General features: G+C 43.1%; 1 protein-coding gene across 1 annotated transcript; it reads left to right on the top strand.

Annotated features, from left to right (window-relative positions):
• The first annotated feature begins 4,204 nt into the window (after positions 1-4,204).
• Positions 4,205-17,172, top strand: TMIGD1 (transmembrane and immunoglobulin domain containing 1). The gene is made up of 7 exons (XM_067566042.1): positions 4,205-4,246; positions 7,814-7,914; positions 9,073-9,354; positions 10,747-11,025; positions 14,853-14,956; positions 15,915-15,955; positions 17,059-17,172. The coding sequence occupies exons 2-7, from the start codon at positions 7,836-7,838 to the stop codon at positions 17,060-17,062; spliced, it is 789 nt and encodes a 262-aa protein (XP_067422143.1). The 5' UTR covers positions 4,205-4,246; positions 7,814-7,835; the 3' UTR covers positions 17,063-17,172.
• Positions 17,173-17,623: the final 451 nt, after the last annotated feature.

The following is a 17,623-nucleotide window of genomic DNA, read 5'->3' on the forward strand; positions in this document are numbered from 1 at the left end:
TGTAGAGGACTAGAACTGTATCTAGGTAGAATTAAAGAAGAATCATTTGGTTAACTTCAGCCTCACATTCAAGGCTGGGAAAATGCAGCTTAATGTGTCTGTTTTTATCAGTTTACCCTGGTAACTTCCTAAACTGCACATAAATCTCTGTGCATCAAGAGTAGACTAGGTTCCTAAGTAAGATGAGCAGAGACTGTCACTCTCTGGAATATCTTTTATTGGACCAACTTCTGGCAGTGAAAGAGAAGCTTTCAAGTTACACAGAGCTCTGTGTAGCTCAAAAGCTTGCCTCTCTCACTCCAATAAAAGATATTACCTCACACACACAGCCTTGAGTCTCTAATATCCTGGGACCAAAATGGCAATAGCAACCCTGCAGACTCTCTGGAATGACTGTCCTACCAGAGGAAAAGGCAAAAGACCGTGCCAGTGATATTTCTGTGTGTGACAAGTGGGTATATCATCTTAAGCAGCTGCAACAGTGTCACTGCCTGTCTATAAAGGCAACCAATAGAAAACAAAATACAAGCCTGGCCACAGAGAGACCGGCGGAATGAGGCGGATGCATGGGGCTTTTCTGCCTTCACAAACAGCTGGTCTGATGTTACCAGAGGCTGGAAGATGATACTTCTCCTGGTGTTTTGGCTGCTTAAGGAAATGCACAGGTGCCACTTGACCTAGGTGGCACAACCTTCCGGATCAGTACATCGGGTCTCATGAGGGATGGGAACATTCTCAATGGCAATTTATGTTGTTGCAGAACCTTCTATATTGGGGATAGTTACAGAAGAGCTTATGCCTGCTAAAATTAAATTAGTTAGTCTTTAAAGTGCCACAGAACTCTCGTTGTTTTTACAGAAGAGTGTTTCAGAAGAGATACAAAGGTAAGTGCAGGTTGACACAAAGACAAACCTTTCATATATCACTCATCCAAACCTTTGTTAATTTCCATTTCAAGGCAGGTGAAACAATAGTGAATACTGGGCAAAGTAAATTAGTCTGGATCCAGAACATTCTAGTCCACCAAAGTTCAAAACCAAGAGTGACCAGACAATTCCTGTTTATCACCCTGGTAATGTTTTACGCACACGTAAGTTTCCCAGACCTGGCACTTCCTATTGCAGTTATGAGTTAACTCAATGTTTAGCCTGTACCAAAGTGTAATTTAAGGAGATTCTGGGTAGTATGAATCTCTGACTTCATTGAATACTAAGATTTCTTTGCATTATGGGTCATATGGTGTAAACCATTGTACAAGCCAACTGTGTTTTAGCAGTGTCAACAAAAGGCCCCAGGGAAAACAAAGAGCATTTGTCTTCTTCTTGGGGCTCATCTGCATCGTGCAGCTGCTAGGAGAGAGACACACACACAGGACAGGAATTGTCTACTACATTAGCACCCCAGATACCATTAGGTTGAGAGATGTTGCGAAATCATGGCCATCTGGATGTTTTTAAAGCAAAGGGGGGAAGGGAAGTCAGAACAATTCAGATTCTGATCTTAGTTACATAGGTGTAGATACCATTGACTTCAAATGAGTTATTCTGGATTTACACCAGTGTAACTGAAGTCAAAACCAGGCCCAATTCCCATTTTATACAGTAAAAGCCTAGTTCTCTGCAATTTCTCCAAGCCAATTATAGAAGACAACACGTAGCAAATGACTGAGTCACTTAATAGCTTTCGCAACAGCCTGTAAGAGACACCTTCACATTCACTTGGAACAAACCTGGCAGCTCTGCCTTGGAGACACCCATGTGAGTAATACAGTAGAGTGGGAGCGTGACCTGTGTGGGTTATGGAAATTGAAGGCTTCCTCCACTCGGCACTGCCCTGGGCTCGTATTTGCAGAGCAACTGTAGCGCCGGCACAACAAGGATCCTGAGTAGACAAAGACTCTGGCTCCCACTTCACCACACCATCTGCTTTGGTGTCAAGAACTGGAATTTCCTCTTCCTGACTGATAGATGGCAAGTGGTCTCCCATTGACAGGAGAGATGGAGCAGTTCAGTCTTTGGACGATTACTCACGGAGGAAATTAAGGGTAGGTCCTGGTAGAACAGCAGCAGTCACACATGAGCAGCTTTGCAGAAGGAGGTGTTGGGACAATCTCAGGATTCTTGCTCCATGGGCCATCAGAAATCACATGAAATCAGTCAAGACATGGTAAATGCTTGCACTGTATGTGAGCCTCCTTTTATCTCGTTATCCTGCTCCCCTAAACACACAGAAAGGGTCATCAACAAACCAGGGAGAGATTTAAGAGGAAAATAAATGTCTCATTCTTTTTTGAACCCCGTTATAGTCTCAGCCATCACAACATCCTCTGGCGAGGAGTTCCACTGGTTGACTGTATGTTGTGTGAAGAAATATTTCCTTTTGATTACATTTACTTATAATCATCAGTTTTCAAATCTTTACTACCTCTCATACATTTATCATCTTTCAAGTAACTCAAGGAGTGAGGATGCACTTGTGTTAAGGCAATCATAGAAATGTGGTCCCTGCTATTTCTGGTGCTTGGTATGAGAGGGACTAGATTAAAACATCAAACACAATTGCTTAAAATGATTGTTTGAGGTTCTCTTAGGCCAAATTACTTGGAGTTGCAAAGGAGGAACATGCATATAGCATCGTGCAGTTAACGTCCAAATTATGGTTCGCTGCAGCCTTTCTGACATAGGCTCAACATGGGAACTTTCAGTTATTTATGTCAAAGAATAAAAAGAGAAATACAATCTCAGAAATCAAGTCTCATCACTTCTCAGTCCGAGGAACCCTGGAATAGGGGAAAGTCTGCTCAAGTGGCTGGTTCAAGTGTCCATTAGCACAACTAGATCTTCTATTAGATCTTCTAGACCGTCCATTAGCACTCCTAGCACTGCAGGTTCGGGTCAACTCTGAGTTTCCAGTGACCTGAGTTTATATACCCTGTTTTCAGGGTTTATTAGGGGGGGGGGGGGGGCAACCCTCTTATTTCCTGTTGGACACTTGCCAACTGGGCTCAGATTACTGTTTTCTCAGTTCTCTGCTACTTCTTTCTATATCCCCTAGCTGGGATCAACGTATAACAAATTTCTATGAGCCTTTTCTTTATGTTTTATTCATGTCAAGGTTTGTATTTCTCTGTTAACTCCTATTATTCATTGGAATTCTCCCTTCCCTTTTAAAAGCAATTTCTTTTCATATTTCAAGTTTATATACTGGTCAGGGCTTATATCTTTCAATATTCCCAATGCCATATAATTCCTGTCACTTCTAGAGCACAACATACATTTAGACAGAAAAGCAAACAACATCCCTTCTAGTTCCCTTACATTTATTGGACATCGTCCATTCCATACGTTCTGTGCTTATATCTAACACTTGTATCTCACATCCTTCAAGATTTACAACAGAAGAAGAGACAAAAGGGGAGGCAAAAGGGGGCAGTTTTCCTCAGACCCCCATTTGAGAGGGCCCCCAAACCAAATGGCGTGACTCGGTGTATGGGGTTGCAGTGCCACTCAGCTTTATCCCAGTGGCCCCTCCGTCATGATGAAGGGGTGGCCAGACCAAAGCTGAGTTCGTCAGGTCACAACACCCGGAGTGGACAGCCAGGCCCAGCCCTGTGGAACCGGAGTTGCCGTTGTGCAATGAGTGTCAAGTGGGCTTGATCTCCAGCTCCCGCATCCCGCTTGGGGCCTCCCCTCAGTGGGTATTTTTTGGAGGAGAGGGGGCCTCAGTTTCTGATTTTGCGCCAGGCCCCCCAAACCTCTGTGCGGCCCGGCATATTGAAGGAACAAGACAGATTATCCACCTACAGAGAGATCTGATTCACAAGGCAAACAAATGGACAGTTTCTCATGTGGCATGAAATCTAGATGGTTTGGATTTCTTGGGGTATCAGGAAGTTTAATGCATAGAACCTGTCTCTACCAAGCATTCTTAACTGGTTTAACTTAGTTCCTGCACTGCCCTGTGAAACTTGATTAACTCCAGGACGCAGTGGCCACTCTGCACGGGAAAACAAGGTGTCACTCTCAACCGCCAAACCCTAGAGGGGGTTCCTGTAGCCAGATAGAAAGAGAAGAAGTTCTATCCGTATGTTGTGTGGGTAACAATAGCTTGAAAACCTTGTTTAAACATCTCACTTCCTATCCCTTGGGGAATGGAGCTTCCAGCTTCCCTTATTTGGTATTCTCCAGACATTGTGTCTCACAGTTCAAGATGTGGATTGCTGGTCTTCTATTCGGAGCAAAAAGAGGTACAACCTGTAATCTTGTTTTATATTCTTAATAGGGGGATAGCTTTCCTGCTGTAAGGTCAGCAGGAACTATGGTTTATTAACAATATAATCAAGGCATATTTGCTATCTATGCATCTCACAGTGGAAACCAGTTGCTGCATGATTTCTGAATCTTCCTGGGGCAATAATGATGCTCTGTTATGGTTCCAAATACAGGGAAAAAGATAAGAGCAGGTTTGGTGGGAGGGGATGTTGTGCTAAGTGTGTTGGGTGGCATTAATCAGGCGCTTTACTTTCCAACACTGACAGTCAGCAAATGGAGAGAATAGAGTTGATTGCACACATAAGTGTTGTTGCAAAGTATGCTGCACCCTGCATTAAAATCAGGGAACTGGAGCGATTAGGAAGATGGTAATGACTTCTGAGCAACACCTCAGGCACTATTGTGGGAACATGTTCCTTGGAATGGTATTAATGCTATGCTTGGCTGATTCTTTGCTTGACAAATTAACCAATATCTTTGATCCCTAGATTATGCATGGTTTTGCATATCCCATTACACAGCTAACTGCCTGGGCAACTTTCATTTTTCAAACCATTTCTCAAGAAAAGTTGAATGATTTTTATCAATCAGAGTAAGAAAGGTCATAAGTTTAATTTTTCAGTTATGGATGTTTTGAATGATCAAATCCAGTCTAAACTAGGTCTAATGTTTGGAACCAGAGTCTAGACCATCAAACAGAAAATAAACTTTGTCCCACTGCCTATCACGTCCTAACTCTCCTCCTCTCGGGTTTGCTAGGCTTGGATTACTCTCAGGAACTGACTGAAAATGATTTATTCATTCCTTCTGGACATCTTCAGAGTTGTATCCAAGGAAAGATCTCAACTTGTAAAATGTGCTGCTTTCACTAGGTCAGCATTGCCTCTCTACACCAGGACAGGCTGCATCTTATAAACACAGGAATCATCATAGATAGGGAGGTTGGAATCGCCATATTGGATCAAACCATAAAACCAGATGATTCAAATGAAAGCACAAAAGCCTCCACCATAGAGAGTTACGGAATAATCTCTCCATCGGAGAAGTTTCTTGCTGCCATGACAGTTAGTGGCTGATTTATCCTCTGAAGCACGAGGATTTATACCTCTCATAATTTTTTATTCTTATCACCATCAGCATGGATGATGTCATCCATATTAATGTGTCCTTTTTTTTAATCTCACCAAGCTCCAGGCCTTCATGATACCCTGTGGCAATATGTTTCACAGGCTAACTGTGCATGCATTGTATACAAAAAAGCATTGCCTCTTGTCAGTTTTAAATGTTCTGCCTTTCAATTTTAGATGCTTGTTTGACAATTTAACAAGCGGGTGATGGAGGCTGGCATCAGGGGCCAATCGGAGACGGGAATCACCCTCAGGATGGTGAATGAGAGCTGATAGGTAGGGTGGGAATAGGCCGTGTAAGGCCCTGAAAGTGAAGACAAGGAGCTCATGTTTGATGCCGTAGAAAAGGCGGAGCCAGTGGAAGGATGCAAAGAGAGGAGTGATGTGGGCAAAGAAATGGATTAGGAAAACGATCTTTGCAGCAGCATTTTAAATGGATATGAGTGGGACCAAGATTGCATTTGTTAAGGCCAGAGAAAAGGATGTTGCAATAATCGAGAGGCCGTATCGTAAAGAGATTGTCTAGAAAGAATCTGCAAGATTTAGACTTAACCTGGATGAGAGGGGCAAGTGAGAGATGACACCCAGGTTATGGGCCTGAGAAGCTGAGAGGATGGTGGTATTGTCCGCAGTGAGCAAGAAAGGAGGTAGTGGGGAGGGCTTGGTGGAAAGTTTAAGAGCTCTGTTTCAGCCATGTTGAGCATGGGAGGACAGCTAGTGTCAGAGAGAGAGGCCCCACTCTGATTCCTCTCTCCAAAGTAGTTTGTGTAGGTATCAAACACAAAATATGTTTATTTGCAAATGGCTTCTTGTTGGGTCTTGATTTGTGTTTTTAATCAACAGATAAATGAATTGCCCATGTTCAGAGCTGCAAAGAATAGTATTTTGCACACTGGCACCCTCTAGTGATCTGTCAGCAGCTCTGCAAACCTACTGGTGCTCTCTGCTGGATGGTTGGACATAGTTCACCTTGTCCAGGGTGCCTTTCCGTCCTATGAAATGCATTTTATGGCACACTGTAGCCAGTTTCTGATCCCAGGTTTCTGAGGAGCCTGATCCAGAGAGGCGCTGAGCGCCCACAGGCTCATTGACATCACTGGGGCACTCCTTCAGGGCCAGGATCGGTAAAGATTGTGTGGTTTATAATGATCACCTTCGTTCTGAGAATATTCAAAACACCATCTTCCCTTAGCACCGAGTGCTTCAACTGTGCCCCCAAAGTGCTGCTTCTCAACACATGGAGACAAACCAAGCCTGGCTGTACGCAGTTGGTGCTCCATGGAGTTCAAAGCAGTTGCATCCCCTGGGACCCAGTGGCTGAGATAACAAAAAGAAGCGTTCCCAGCTTGGAGGAGTCTGGAATAGTAGGGAGTGCCACGAGGGTGCATTGGTGGTGGTGGGGGGGTCGTGGGCACAGAGCTGGCAGAGCAGAACTAAGACTGGGCGTTGCAGGTCAGCAGTGACGTGCCTCAGCAGAGGGCTGGGACAGGGCCAGTCCCAGGAGGGGAACAGCAAGCCAGGGTGTGCTTCGGGACTGGGGTGCATTGGTCGAATTTATGCGGGAGGAGGAGACTCATTTGTACTTCGTACATTACCGTCGTGACCCATCTCGCCTACCTCCAAACATACACTTCAGAGTTTGAGCCAATTCCCATTCACCTCACTCCTGCTCGTAGTCCCAGGGACTTCAAAGGGATTAGTGGTGGGAGGAAGGAGAGACCAGGATAAACTCCTGCCCCGTTGAAGCCTGGAACAAAGCCCCCATTGGCTTGAATGAATGCAGGGCCAGGACTGAGCAACGTGAGGGAAGTTGAGAAGGAAGCAGCCTCATTTTTGGTTGAAATCAGCAATGGCTGACACAGTAACTTACCTGTTGGTTACTCATTGCCTCAGCTAGTCCCATAAAACAGTGAGCAGTGCAGGAAGAATCCCTATTGTCTGACTGATGTTCTGTGTACTCAGAAATTCAGCAAAGGAACAAGGCCTTGAACCCAGTTTATCTGACTCACTTGACACTGAACTACAATAAAAACATTACAGTTCAGACCTTATAAACGAGGGAGGGAAAGTGCTGCGCATTTCGGAACAGGAGAAGCCTCTTCACAGACTCTCCCCAAGGTAAGCAGCAGGGGTCGATATCCCAAGAGAAAGGAAGTCTCTTCCCAGCAGTAACTTTCCCTTGCTAGAAAAAAAAATAATTTCCAAGGAAGGGTCTAGAGGTTTAAAGGCCCAGTCACTTCTATTTTAACATGGAGTACAACCAACAAGAAACTAATGCAACTTCCCCCTCAGGGCCCGACCACCCATCTGCTGTGGATTGCCTTTCTCGGAGGATTTTATTCAGAATGGGTGACAGCAACGTATAATTACTCCATGCTGGCAGTGTTAATAGAACCATGACTCTCTCTCCAACAGATCCCACCCAAGTAGATCAGAGATGGCCCAGAAGAGCAGTCTACCAGTCCCTCGTGGAGTACCTCTCCTTGCAGTTTTACTTTTGCCATATCTAGTTACAGGTAAGCAGTGAAGAAAAGCTGCAGCGTCTTTGTCTGAGCTTCTTAATATCTCCCGAAGCTCTGCTTGGCGCCCGTCACTGGATGACGTTCAGGGCGATGGGCTACCTACATTTCTTGTATTGTAGTAATCGTTCCTAAATAGGCTATGTGCATAAAGAACGGATCTGTTCAATGTGGCATTGTAAGCAACCAGGAGAGACTGAAGAGGCTTCCCTATTTTAAAAAGTGTCATTCGCTTTTAATGGAACGGAGTTCAAAGGGTACAAAAATCAGAGGATGACATTTTTTGAATAGGTGGAAAATAAAAAGTCTGCATGCTTTAGCTGTCTAGGAGTTCAAACAAGAGAATAATGGTTTCAGGTTATTTTTTGTGCCCTGAGAGCTCAATTGCCTTTGTATTTTAAACTGACTTTTTCAGTTCACTAGGTGATAATGTGGACTGGAGTCTTGCGTTTTGGAGATAAATGACAATTATGACAATGTATTTCCTATAGGAATTATTTTTTTCATTGAAAACGTCCTAAGGCTCCAAGCTGATAGTCAGACTCTGCAATCTGTGTACAGCAAAACCCTACTCACGCCAATGCAGATGTAGTTGGGGATCTATCTGCCCAGTTATACTCACAAATACTCACAAGGGCAACTTGAGACAATCAAAAAAACGAGCACATAAAATCGTGAGCAGGAAAAAATGAGCACATAAAAGCCTGGTTGTGAACGCTGGCAGCACATAGCATTTTAGGCAGGATGGAGCATTTATCTTTATTGTTTCCTTTTGCTGTAGGAGTTAATATATTGCTGCGATAGATGGTGGTTGCTGGTGAGTTTTTTCTTCACAACCCAGACTCCTGCACCCATGCAGAGTCAGTGGCAGTTTCAGGGCTCTGTGTTTGCTTGCACTTAGGATAGGTATTTTTTTGTCTACTTTTATAAATCGTAATAAATAAAACAAAAGTTGTGCATGAAAAATGGGTGCAGTTTTAGAAGCTGCTTAAGAAAATGTAATTAGATTTAAGTCTGACAACTCTATTCTTAACCTGTTTTTTGGGGCCTGGGCATTGTAAGAACAGTCTGATAATTATTAATATTGTCCTGGCCCGTGCAAAAGATACAGATTGTGAAATCCAACATGTCCATTTCCCCCCACTCCCTTTCCAGGTGTGGAACTGGTTATAAATAATAATTCTAATAATAGTCAAATACTATACACAAAGCCTGGCTCTAAAGAGTTTCTGTGGTGCACTGTACGAAACAACAGCAAGGAGGAGGAATTAAGCTGGTACCGAGATGATGGGACTGTGATGCTGAAAGATGGAAATAAAATGAATACCAGTAACATCTGCATATCTCCAGTCTCTGAGACCGACAGTGGAGTCAGCTTCATCTGTAAGCTGGTGCGGGACCAGTCCATTCAGATCACGGTGACTCTGGATGTCCAGTGTGAGTTGATGGGAGGGGTGACTATGCAAAAATGGCTAGGGCAGGGTGAGATCAGTGGGTTTAGCACACCAGGTGGTGGATCACTAGTTGAAGTTCAGGCCCAGCTGTTCTACACTTTTGTACCTTGTCTTTGGTAGGAAAAAGTGTTAGTTCATGTTAGGTGTTCACTACTGGGTGAAAAATGCACCTTTTCCCTAGAGTGGACAAGACCTTCAAGCCTGATCCAACTTTCATTTAAATCAATGGGAGTCTTTCAGTTTTCTTCAGTGGGGGCTGGATGAGGCCTCTGATAAAGAAGTAGCTTTTCTAGATATTGTTGCCCCCTCCATCCAGATTCCCTCTTGGAAAGAGAGAGGGGAACAAAAGAATCAGAGCACAAAAAAGACCCATCTCCTCTCATATCCTCTCCGCTGCGGTGGCTACTGCGGGATGCTACAGAGGGATATATAAAACCCCCATGATGCGCCTAAACGCCAGACTCCAGCTGGTGATTGACCTATGCCCTGAACCGGGACGAATGAAATGCCTTTGCCAGGTCTTCACTGCAGGAAAAAGGTGTGTGTTTGCAGTGGGAGAACTAACGTGTTAGCCATTCCACTGTCAAACTCCCGGAGAAATACGGCACTTTAGCTGTTAACGTGATGTAGCCAGGTGAGCTCAGCCATGGGGGGGAGGGAGATGTAGGATTGGCCTTGCCTAGCTACATCATGGTAAAATCTACCTGCCCCTGGACTCCAGTAGGACTTTGCAGCATGCTGGTTAATATGCAGTAGTTATTATGCTGTAAAAACCCAGCTTTTATTCAGTGCAAAAGCGGAAAGGTGATGCCTGAAGCTTTGATGACATAAAGGTGGCCACTGTGCCTCCAGATGGAAGATGTCATGTGATCAGTCTTACCCCTCTCCTCAGTGGTGTCTGTTCTCTCTCCTGCTCTGTCTGTCCCCACATCTCCAGCTCTGAACGTATCGAGGTCCAACAGGGCTTAGCAGCACCTGGGACAGCTATTAAATAAGCTAAATTCTGATCCGAGAATGCATCAAGTTTAGATTTCTCACTGTAATATTTGATCTTAGGACAGAATGAAATTTAACACCAATACAACTCGTAGGAAAGATTACTAAAAATAGTAGCAGCAAAACTGTTTTATGTCGATGTTTTGAAAAGTAGTCAGGACTCCCTTTTAAAATGATGTATGGAAATGACTGTTCCGAATGACGATTGCCCCGTTTGTTCCAGTAGTGTAGTGAAGGATTACAGAATTGCTATACATCATCGTTAATATTTGTACGTGCACGATAAATGTTTGAAGGGAACTCTTTGTCCCTTAATTAGTAAGCAGATGTTTGTGGTGCTGGTAACTCTGTAATTAAAATAATTGGTTGTTGTGAACAGATCCCCCTTCCATAACTGGGGAAGACCCTCTCCCAGCAGAAGAAAAGAGTGATGTGACGCTGACTTGCAATGTGAATTCCAACCCTCAAGCTACAATGGTTTGGTATAAAGACAACAGCAACCTGACCCTGGAGAAAGATCGCCATCAGATATACCAGACTAGTAACGTCTTCCAGCTGTCTATCAAGAAAGTACAAAAATCTGACAATGGGACATACCGATGTGAGGCTACATCTGCTCTTGGAGAGGACAGAAAGGAGTTCCACCTGAGAGTTGAAGGTAACACTAATGAGTGTCATCTAAGTGCATACCAACAATAGCTTGCCTTATGGACCTGCCTGGTTAATAATTACAATGCTGCAGCAGCATTAAATGCTTTTCCTGCTCCACCAGTTATTTCACCATAGTTGGGGAGTGTAATCTGAAGTGGCTGCATTTCACCTTCTGATCTCTTGAAGCCAGATGAGCATGTTAGAACTTTCAAAGCATTCCAGTCCCTTCCTGACGTTCATGCGCATTGGCCAACTTGAATCCCAGTAGTTATTAGTTGCCCTGAGCAAAATGTTAGACTTTATTCAGGCCCCAGTACTGCAGTGTAGTCCATACTCTGCCAGCGAAGAGTCCTTTTTAAGTCATTGGGGCTCTGTATAGTCACAGGGGTGTGGGTCCATTTGCAGCATCAGGGCACTATATTATAAGCACTTTGGGGCAGGCACTGTCTCTTCTTTCAGGTCGTACAGTGCCCAGCGCAATTAGCCTGATGATGACTAGGGCAGCCTGGCACTATTGTAGTATAAACAATCTGTAATAACTTGTTTGCTCCTCGATGGAATTCAGTACAAATTAGAGCAGGGGTCGTGGAAAACAAAGCAGGCAATTAAATGTGTATGCTTTGGCTAGCAGGGTGGAAGCAGGGCAGGGTGAGCAACAGCTAGGAATAGGCTGACACAAAGCCCACATGCCAACTAGCAGGAAAACTGAAGTATAATAATTAATTATGCTCTGTGCATAGATAGCGTGATTCAGTCAAGGCTCTTGGGTTGCTTGATAAATGTTAATTAGGCCTCACATCTTCCCTTTGAAGGTGATATTATTATCCCCATTTTAGAGATGGGGATGATGACCTTGAGTAAGGCGAAAGGTCTTGCCCCAAATCACAGCATAAGGCAGCAGCAAAGACAAAATCAGAACTGGGAATAAAATCCAGGTGTACCAACTCCAGCTTCTGTTAGCACGACTGCCTACATCCTCCCCCCAAACGGCTAGTTTTTAACCAAAAAAGGGGGTAGAACAATGTGACGACGCTCTGCTGTCTGTTTCAAAAGCAGGAGGCTGTGCCCTGTTTAAAAAGAATTCAGTAACTCTCTCCCATCCCTTATTTGTGTTGTTGACACAAAAACAAGAGGATACATTTGAATTGTATTAATGTATAGAAGAAAAAAGTGCCAGGGTAGGGCTCTGTTGCATATGTTCTCCTAATAATTTACACCTGTCTTAGGGCTGCAGCTTCCCACCCCTCATTCGAAGAAATAAATTGCTTACTGACTGCACTGTAGGGCTGACACGCTGATCCCTGGCTGCCCACAAGCCATTCTCTCCTGGCCCTAGAACTATTCAAAAGCCAACTGTGCTGGCAGCGTCAGGGAACACTAATCCTTACTCTGTTTCCATGGCCTGACGGCCTAGCTGGAGAACTTGCTGCAGTGGCCACCATTTCATATTTCTAGTTAGCCCAGTAAAAGTATCTTTCTGCTTGTTGTTTGCGTCTTTCTTTTTGAATATTAGAAACAAACAGATATTTAGATGACGACTGACATAATGGCATAGAGAGCACACTTACAAAGTTTCTGGATGATACCAAGCTGGGAGGGGTTGCAAGTGCTTTGGAGGATAGGACAGGACTGAAATTCAAAATGATCTAGACAAACTGGAGAAATGGTCTGAGGTAAATAGGATGAAATTCAATAAGGACAAAAGCAAAGTACTCCACTTAGGAAGGACCAACCAGTTGCACACATATAAACTAGGAAATGAGCGCCTAGGAAGGGATCTGGGGATCATAATGGATCAGAAGCTAAATATGAGTCAACAGTGTAACACTGCTGCAAAAGAAAAGCAAATATCATTTTGGGATGTATTAGCAGGAGTGTTGTAAGCAAGACACAGGAAGTGATTCTTCTGTTCTACTCCGTGCTGAGTAGGCCTCAACTGGAGAACTGTGTCCAGTTCTGGATACCACATTTCAGGAAAGATGTGGACAAATTGGAAAAAGTCCAGAGAAGAGCAACAAAAATTATTAAAGGTCTTGAAACCATGACCTAGGGGGGAAGATTGAAAAAATAGTTTATAGAGACTTTATAGACTATAAAATAGTCTAGAGAACACTGAGGGAGACATGATAACACTTTTCAAGTACATAAAAGGTTGTTACAAGGAGGTGGGAGAAAAATTGTTCTCTTTAGCCCAGGACAAGAAGCAATGGGCTTAGATTACAGCAAGGGCATTTAGGTTGGCCATTAGAAAACACTTGCTAACAGTCAGGGTGGTTAAGCACTGGCATAAATTGCCTAGGGAGGTTGTGGAATCTCGGTCACTGGAGATTTTTAAGAGCAGGTTAGACAAACACCTGACAGGGATGGCTTAGGCTATGTCTACACTGCAGCACTAATTCGAATTAGCTTAATTCGAATTACAGAAAGCGATTTATAGAAAGCGCTGCAGACTGTCCACAGTACAGTGTTTATGCTGGTTTCTTGCATCCACACTGGCCAGCCTTAATTCGAATTGGAAAGCAGTGCAATGTGGGAAGCTATCCCACAGTGCAACAAAGCATAGAGGCTGTTGTGACGAGTGTCATCATCCCAGGATGCAGCGATGCTTCCCCCACCCCCAAACAAACAGGAAAAGGATTTTCATGCTGTTTTTTTACTCCCCCGATCGCCATTGCCGCAGGCACATGGAGCCAGCTGAACTATGCTCTCATTTTGACCGTGACAAATACATCGCAGCTTATCCTGGATTACTTTACAACTGTATGCTGTTGCCTTTTACGCTCTCCTCACCACACCCTGTATATTGCTCGCCTTTGATTTTGATTCTACAGGTGTCTGTAGAATGTAAGATAAGTAACAAGGGAGTCAGTTAGTATATTAATACCGTGATACAAATGTTTCCATTTCACTGATGGAAAGCATGATATAATGTATCTACATGTAGCACTGTGAATAAACTTAAGAAAGTATCAATTTCCATGATTGACCACTGAAACAATGTAGCAAAGAATTTCCTCTCACTGCTGGCATTTAAAACGCATTCACAGCAAGAGGAGGGGGGTGGGGGTGAAATCTTTCAAAGGGATAAACTTTAAAGGGATAAACTTTCAAAGGGACAAATCTTAAAGGGACAAACTTCAAAGGGCTTGCTGGGTATTTAAAACGCATTCACCACGTGGGTAGGGGGGTGGTGAAATCTTTCAAACCCTTAAAGACACAAACTGCAAAGGGCTTGTTGTGTGTGGGGGGGGGGGGGATCGCAGCTTGGATTTTAAACCCATTCACTGCAGGAAATTAAGATTTAAATCTTCCCGGGGCTGCTTTGGGGGAGGGTACTGAAATGGGGCATCATGGGATACAGTCTGGAGGGCAATTAATTCGAATTAAGTCCCATTGCGTCCACACTCACCCTAATGTGAATTAACTGATGCTTCAGGCACTAATCCACTTGCAGAGGTGGTTTTATTAATTCACAATTCTAATTCTAATTCACAATGCGCAAGTGTAGACGCGGGAGTAATTAATTCGAATTAAAGGACTTTAATTCGAATTAAGCCACCAGTGTAGACCAGGCCTTAGATAACACTTACTCCTGCCATGAGTGCAAGGGACTGGACTAAACGACCTCGCAAGGTCCCTTCCAGTTCTATGTTTCTATATACCATGCATTACAACAGTTTTGTCCTCAGTTTTTAGCATAGTTCAAGTCACCATGTAGACAGGGACAGGAAGAAACCATGTGGTCTTTTTTGGAAATCTCTACAATCACTTGTTTTATAAAAGTGTATCAATCTAACCTGTATCCAAATGGATGTTTATTTCCCCTTCCAACAGATAAAAAACCTGTTTTTCCCTTGGAGGCCATTATTGCTGCAGTCGTGGTGGTTTTACTCACTGTAATTTTTGGAATTGTGGCTCGAAGAGAAAGAATATTTAAGGTAACAAAACCATCAATGAATCAAAAAACATCATGATGGGCTCTGCATAACTACTGTTAAGAAAAAACTCTGTTTAATCTCATCATTATTTTTTGGATGAGGTGAGGAGAGGTTTAACACAACACTTGTGAAGCTTCTTGGACTAAGAAATGAATCAGAACAGGTGATATATACAGTTCTTATAATGCTGGTTTGTACACTGAGACATATGGATCTCTCTAATGTGGGGGAGTGCATAGGTGTCTGTTGTTGGGAGAGAAGCTATTGAAATCTGCCATATACAGAAACGATACGAACTCATAATTGTTCCCCTACTTCCTGTTCATCCTGTGATATCCTACATGAACTACAGCCTAGACTTGTGCTGTATTCCTGTTAAAGCTTGCAAGCTATGGCAAAGTCAGGCTGGGTTACGAGATGTGAGACTTCTAAGTAAAAGTGTCTGTTGGATATTCAGGTGATGGCACTCTTCTGTCGGAGCTTGTTCTGATCTCATGCACCTCAGCTGGGTGGTGGACGTGCCTTTTTTCAGATATCAAGTCGGAATCCCTTCCACCCAGGGTGTTTTTCACAAGAGTACAAGTGTTGTCCTGTCTGCTTTCCAGTTTGGGCAATCATGTTGCATCTCCATAAATGACTCAGTTAATAGCTGCACAGCACTTTGAAAAATGTTGTGTTCAGTATTACTATTAATGCAATTGCCCTGCCATTTTTTGTCCTATACTGTTGTGTAGTGTTGCTTCAGACTGTTTTGAGAACTGTTGCCTCCCACCCCAGAGGTGGCTGCATATCAGTGGGGAAGAGGGTAGGTGAAGTGATTCCTGTATATTCATTTGGGGCCAGGTGGGATGAAAGGATCTGTACTAATATGTAAGTTATGAATATACTTAGCCCTAGTAAAATCTTTCGTTCAGAAATACAATAATGACAAGATTGTGTTGCTTGTGTTTATTTTTAGTGCTGCAAAAAAGTAAAAGAAACACGCAGTGAAACAGCTCTGTAAGTATTTGAGTAAATGATTTTTATATAGGTAGCCTCATGGAAATGGATTTTATAATGAAAGCCCCTTTTGCTGAGTTCCTGCTTAGAGTGTTTTATTCTCTTAACCAGACTAAGTGGGAGGCAGTATTGCCCATACAGAAGAGCATGGGAGGACATCTGCAGCCTCTTTCTTCTCCCCTTATCTTATGACGCTTTGTGCTGTACATTATCAGATGCTCAAAGAACCATTTCTTATCCTTTGCCAGTTATAATCAGTGTACTGAAAGGTGCTGCTCAGAGAAAGACAACACAGCATAAAAACTGAGGGGAGGCATCATGGTCTAATGGGTAGAGAAGACAACTGGCTGTGACACTAACCTGCTAAGTGACTGGGAAAGTCATCTAATTTTTCATCTGTTTCCCTCTCTATAACAGAATATAAAATAGAGACACCCTTGCTTCCTTACCTAACAGCAGTATTGTGAGGTTTATTCAATTTATGTTTGTAAAGTACTTTGAAATCTTTGGATGAAAGGTATTACAGAAATACAAAATATTATTAATGCAGCTACTATTAGTAAACACCAAGGGTGCAAGTTAATTAGCTCGAGGTACAGAACATTTCATTAGCTGTTCTGTAACGTACGCAGAAGGCAAGAAGTACCAAAGATCAATATTTTCCTTCTTTTAGCTCACACGAAACAAGAAGATGCTAAGACAAACTAAAAATGGACAACTCCAGGTCCTCTTTGCTGTCAAAGCAAATGCAAAATAATGCTGCAAAAGTATTATTCTGGCCAGCTGCCTGCACCTCCCCTTTCCAATTCGTAGACTACTTGTACCAGGATATTATAACTCAGTGGGAGGAGCAGCACGAAGAACCAAGGACTACTCACTGTGGATCACACCCCCAAACCAGTTTGTGGCTCCACCATGGAGAACTATGGGGGATGAACTCTGGGAATTGAACTCTGGGAATTGAGAGCAAAAGTTGTCCCTTGTAGTTTGCCTCTCTGGTACAATTTTTTGGACATGTACTTTAACATAACTTGGGGTGAATTCAGCCCACTTTGTCTTACATCAGAAGGTGATTTACATCTATCCTTTTCATTTTATTCCAGGTGAAGAAATCCTGAGGTTACTGTGTCTGCCTAAGAAGCACCATTTGTAGCAGGACATAAACCCTGTGTTAAGGGATGGGGTTAGTCATTATGCATTGCCACATTTACTCCGATTCCTTCTCCATTTATTGTTATATTGCAAAATGATCCTTTCAAAATGTAAATGGTTCTTTATGTATGTTGATTATAACCTGCTGCTTTGAACATATTCATACTGGGCAGGGAGAGGAGGACTACATTGTTTCCTTTTGGTCTGCCTCCATTTTTATTCCTAAAGAATGTTTGCATGCAATCAGGATAATTATTCCTTAAGAATCTGTCTGTTCCTGGTATTTAGTCCCTAGTGGAAGTCACCAGAAATTGCCATGAAAATTATTATGATGTCACACAAAGAATTTGATGTCAAGTGCACAAATACCAGAAGTGGACAATTTCTTAAGAAACTGAAGCCTTGGGGGCTGAATAGCTCAGAAGTTAGGTTATAAGAAAGAGAACCTCTAGTACGCAGGTTTAACTCCCTCCATGGCCCACTGTGACCAAAAGTTGTCGAATGGATCTCAGTGCA

This window comes from Emydura macquarii, unplaced genomic scaffold, assembly GCF_026122565.2.
Source record: "Emydura macquarii macquarii isolate MOO-44397 ecotype Brisbane River unplaced genomic scaffold, CSIRO-AGI_Emac_v2 contig_2699, whole genome shotgun sequence".
Taxonomy (NCBI): domain Eukaryota; kingdom Metazoa; phylum Chordata; order Testudines; family Chelidae; genus Emydura; species Emydura macquarii.